The 5,646-nt window shown below is 30.9% G+C and overlaps 1 protein-coding gene across 1 annotated transcript; it reads left to right on the top strand.

Moving 5' to 3' along the window:
- The first annotated feature begins 220 nt into the window (after window positions 1-220).
- Window positions 221-2,902, top strand: LOC107404290 (uncharacterized). The gene is made up of 7 exons (XM_060817928.1): window positions 221-485; window positions 810-917; window positions 1,008-1,374; window positions 1,511-1,744; window positions 1,875-1,962; window positions 2,045-2,654; window positions 2,715-2,902. The coding sequence occupies exons 1-7, from the start codon at window positions 221-223 to the stop codon at window positions 2,900-2,902; spliced, it is 1,860 nt and encodes a 619-aa protein (XP_060673911.1).
- Window positions 2,903-5,646: the final 2,744 nt, after the last annotated feature.

Below are 5,646 nucleotides of genomic sequence, written 5' to 3'. Positions count from 1 at the left end.
AAATGGAGTATTGAGGCATCCAGCAGATGGAGAAGCATGGAAGCACTTTGATGAACAATATCCGATATTTGCTATGGATCCTCGTAATGTCCGGCTTGGTGCTGCCACTGATGGATTCAATCCTTTTAGTAACATGAGTGCTTCGTATAGCATGTGGCCAGTGATGTTAGTGCCTTATAACCTGCCACCTTGAAAGTGCATGAAAGAGACTTTTTCGATGATGTCACTATTAATACCAGGCCCAACGGCACCTGGAAAAGACATTGATGTGTACTTACGGCCTATGATTGATGAATTGAAAGATCTATGGACAAATGGTGTCACCACTTATGACATCTCTAAAAAGGAGAGGTTTACAATGCATGCACCAGTGTTGTGGACAATACATGACTTTCCAGCATATGGAACACTTTCTAGATGGAGTACCAAAGGATACAAAGCATGTCTGACTTGTAATGAAGATACTTCTTCCCAAGCTTTAAGAAGTAAGATTTGTTACATGGGACATCATCGATATTTATCCATAAATCATGCATGGAGAAATAATCGACAATATGATGGAAAGCCTGAACGAAGGTTAGCTCCAAGGTAGTTTTTAGGAGCTGAAATATTACAACAGTTAGATAGGACAATTGAGAGCAGACCGGGGAAACATCCTAACAATGTGGATAAAAAGAGAAAACGTGCTACCTGTGAATTAAATTGGACAAGGAAAAGCATATTTTTTGAACTAGAATATTGGTCTAAATTAAAATTTCGGCACAATTTGGATGTGATGCATATTGACAAAAACATTTGTGATAATATAGTTGGAACAATGTTGGACATCAAAGGTAAGTCGAAGGATACTGACAAGGCACGTATGGATTTAAAGGATCTGAATATTCGAAAAGAATTGCATTTACAAGAAACTAGCGGTAAAGTTTTGAAACCTTTGGCATGTTTTTCATTAACAAGGAATGAAAAACATGAGTTTTGTAAGTTTTTGAAGTCTGTCAAATTTCCAGATGGCTATACTGTTAATATTTCAAAGAATGTGAACATTAAGGATGGTAAGATGTCAGGTTTGAAAACTCATGATAGTCATGTTCTTTTGCAACAACTTTTTCCCGTGGGTATAAGACCTTACATTAAGAAAGAGGTTTGTGGAACAATTATTGAAATGTGCATGTTCTTCCAAAAACTTTATGCACGAACTCTATCTGTTTCAGACTTGGATATGTTACAAGAAGGGATAATACTTACATTGTGTAAATTGGAAAGAATATTCCCTCCAGCCTTTTTTGATATCATGGTTCATCTAGCAGTTCACCTACCATATGAGGCAAAAATGGCAGGACCAGTACATACTCGTTGGATGTATCCTTTTGAAAGGTAAAGCCTTTGGTTATTAAAGTTGATCAATCAATTTACATTCTTTTAATTTTTTTATTTTTTTACTTTTATTTTTATTTTTATGATATTTTTCATTCATTATTAGAGCTTTGGGAACATTGAAAAAATATGTGAGAAATAAAGCTCATCCAGAAGGTTCAATAGCAGAGGGTTATGTTGTCAATGAGGCATTAACTTATTGTTCAATGTACCTTCATGGTATTGAAACTCGATTCAATCGGCCAGAACGTAATAAAGATGGTGAGAATCAGATTGCTTCGACTTTGTCAGTATTCACTCAACCTGTGAAATTGTTGGGGAAACCTCAATTTGTTGAACTGAAAGATGATGATTATAAAAAAGCTCATTGGTACATCCTTTACAATTGCTGTGAGTTGCAGCCATATTTTGAGTAAAAACCAAAACTTATATATTATTAGTTGAAGTTCAAAATAAGTAAATTATAAATCCATACTTCTAATTAAATTACATTTTTGCAGTGAGCACACCACACTATTGCAAAACAGGGGTGTCACAAGTATTCTGCAGGTACAAGAAAAGGAATTTCCACAATGGTTTGAACAAAGGGTATGTATTTTTTAGTTATAAAAGGTAAAATTCCAGCTTGATATGTAAGTATTGTTAATTAATTAAAATTACATTTTCACAGATAAAATATTTCAATAGATGTAAATATCCAATGGTAACTGATGAGTTGTACTCACTAGCATGTGGTCCTGATTATGGAATAAGATCATATAGTGGATGTGTAGTAAATGGAGTTCGATATCGCACAAAAGTTCATGATGATAGGCGTGTCACTCAAAATTGTGGAATTTGGGTTGTAGGTGATCATGATGGTGAATCTTGTGACTTTTATGGGGTAATAGAAGACATTCTTGTGTTAGACTATAGGTCCAAACACTCTGCTGTACTTTTTAGATGTGCATGGTTTGACACAAATGTGAAAAAGAAAAAGATGATCACAGAGTTTCAAATCATAAGCATTAATGTCACTTCATATTGGTATAAGAATGACCCTTTTGTCCTTGCCTCACAAGCTAAACAAGTGTTTTACGTGGATGATTACAAGATGGGTCAACATTGGAAAGTGGTTCGAAAGGTGCATCACCGTCATCTGTGGGATTTTCCAGACCGATTAGATGAAGGTGATGATCATGGTGATTCATTTGAAGTTTATGAGTTGGATGCTTATCAAGAAAATGATTCAATGGACATTCAAAATTTATTTGAATCAATTGATATTGAACGTCTTAATCGTGAAGATATTGACCTAATAGAAATTAATTTGAAGAGTTCAACAAACTATGAAGATGCAGATAGTGAGGCAGAGAGTGGAGATTTTGAAGATGCAGATAGTGGTGCAGAGAGTGAAGATTATGAAGATGCAGATACTGGCACAGAGAATGAAGATAATGGGGAGTACAATGAGGAAACCGACAGTGATAGTGAAGATGAGTTGTTAAGTAATGGTGAAACCGATGAGGATACTGACTCATTTGCATAAATAACTATATTTTTTTTTTCCTTTTTTCAGTTTCCTATGTAATGATTTCTGTTCATGTTAAAGATGATTATGCTCCATTTCAAACTAATTTAATATAACTATATGTTGCTTTTTTAATATAGCTTACTAGCATATATATATATATATATATATATTAAGTCCAGAATGTTCATATTGTCAGCTAATAATTCATTTTTGTTTTTATTGTCATCACTTTACATATACTCTTATTCTTTAAAGTTTTATCACAATATGATTATAATACACCATGTTATCACCTTGGACATATTAGAAAGTTCCTTCACTTTGCATATACTAATTACTTGTACTGTTGTATTTATGTAATGATTTCTCTTCATCATACTGTTGTATTTGTGCAATGATTTATATTCATGTTTATGTTGATCATGCTCCATTTTAACTATAGGTTAATATAACCTACGCTGTCTTTTGAGTGTGGTTTATTTGCATATATTAATTACTTATATTTATATTCTCACTTAATAATTTCTTTATTTTTATGTCATCATCAATTCCAATATGCTTTTATTTTTTAAAACAGGGATGTCATCATAATAAAATATATTGCACCATCTTATCACCTTGGACAAGCACCTAATGACAAAAAAGAGTAATTTTTTTTTTCGTTGCAATTGATTACATCTACAGTGCCGAAACATGATCCTAATAGGATATTTCTTAAAGTGAATTAGGAGGATTAGATATGTAAAAATATAAATATATATATATATACATATGTATATTTGTTTTTATTCCAATTCATGATAATATTTAGAGTAAGAGTGATTCTATTTCCTTCAATGTTTTACCTTGTGCAAGTTATTTTTAGATTGAGAATTACTTGTATATTTGTGTAGAGTTTGTTTGGATTGAAAATTAATTATGTATTTCCATTTGTGAATTTATGCTCAATCATGAATGTTATTGGCTTAATAAAAAATGTTTTATTGGTGAAATTATTATTGCATTTTTTAGAGTTTGTCTTTTTTTTCCTAAATTTTATTATTGCCTCTATTTGTCAAATATTCACAAATGCATTTAGTGTTCTTGGAGAATTTCAATGGAAGTGAGGGATATTTATTATAGAATACTATTGGAGCTGAATCAGTTATGCACATTTTTTTTCCCCAATATATCAATCAATTAGTAATTTGTTTCTAATTTATTTCGTTTGTATTTTGTCTTCAATTTTTTTTAATGTTTTTTTATATTTAAGAATGAGATGGTATGATTACAACAAACATGCGTTGATACAGTTTATGGTACGATTACAATAACCATGGATATTGGTGCGTGCTTTTCAAATTACATTGTAGCATCTCACAAGTATAAATTATATTGTTTGCTTTATTCATGTTATATACAGATGCTTTTTCTTCTTTAATATTTTGTGTTTGCAATGTAAATATAGTGTGATATCAATTTCATGTATGTAATGAAATTTATAATAATATAATCAGTTTTATATTTTTTGGTTAAATATATAATTGAAATTATACAATATTATTAATATTTATTAACATTCATAAGCATAATTCACTACCAATCTATTGGTAATTGATACCAAAATAAAGGTTTATAGAAACCCAATATTGGTAATTGATAATGCCCTTTATTTTGGTATACAGTGAAAAAGGGATACGGTGACTAATATTTTTGTCATTAAAATGCATTTCAAATTACCAATGATTATTATTATTAACCATAACATTCGTTAGTGAAAGGTTTCTCGACGACCAAATAATAGTTACAGAGTAATAAAATTTGCCACCAATTGTAACTAGCCACTATACCAACAATTTTAGTGACTACAAAAATGTGTCACTCAAACGCTATTTAAGGACCAAATAATAAGTCGTTGAAACTAAATTCTTCGACCAAATCACATTGCTGCTAAAACCATATTTTTACAACCAACTACATGGTCGTTCAAAACCTCTTTTGATGACTGGAACATTTTGTTATTGAATAGGGTTTTTAGTGACCATAATTTTGGCCATGAATATTTTAATAATTGGTCCCATAACATTTTTTGGTTACGAAGTTATAAGATTTTATGACTAAAATATATGCTTAAAGTGACCATAAATAGTCACCAACACAGCATTGAGTGACAAAATATTGGTTGCTCATATTTTATAATTGGTCGGTAAAAGCTTAAAATTGGTGTCCTTTTTAATATTCAAGGCATTTTAAAGACTAATTTATGGTCACAAAATCCATAAAAACTAGCCACTAAAACCTCAACAGATTTAGCAACCAACATATATTAGTTACTAAATAGAATCTGTTACGACGTTTAAGCGACCACGTGGTGACCACGGTTTCTTGGTCTCTGAAAGCCACTAGCGACCAAAATTGGATGTTTTGCAACCAAATTAATGGTTGTTAAAAGGCATTTTTTTAGTAGTGTTTGATTCTACTTTTTGTTTTAGGAAATTACCATTACTTTATGGATTTTATTTATTTATTTTCTGGACAAATAAGTTTGGGAAAGTTATTATTTTATTATTTTCATTGTAAATTAATTAATTCCTAATTCAAAATAAAGGAATTAATTAATTCAAATTAGATTAGGAAAGAATGAGACTTTCGGCCATATTAGGATTCTTCATTGCATGGTCGGTTTTTCCTTTTTGTTTTAGGGTTTTATTTTGTTTTCTCTTAGCCTATAAAAGGGATAGTTTTTTAGGAAGAACACACCATTAATAATATTCAGAATT

This window comes from Ziziphus jujuba, chromosome 6 (assembly GCF_031755915.1).
Source record: "Ziziphus jujuba cultivar Dongzao chromosome 6, ASM3175591v1".
NCBI classification, from domain to species: Eukaryota; Viridiplantae; Streptophyta; class Magnoliopsida; order Rosales; family Rhamnaceae; genus Ziziphus; species Ziziphus jujuba.
This window is presented reverse-complemented; position numbering and strand designations above follow the sequence as displayed.

Excerpts from the sequence above, each read along its gene's own strand:
- LOC107404290 (XM_060817928.1), top strand. The coding sequence starts at position 221 with ATGTCACTATTAATACCAGGCCCAACGGCACCTGGAAAAGACATTGAT. Across the intron at positions 486-809 it reads TTCTTCCCAAGCTTTAAGAA|TTGGAACAATGTTGGACATC; the intron begins GTAAGATTTGTT and ends GTGATAATATAG. Across the intron at positions 1,745-1,874 it reads GATTATAAAAAAGCTCATTG|TGAGCACACCACACTATTGC; the intron begins GTACATCCTTTA and ends ACATTTTTGCAG.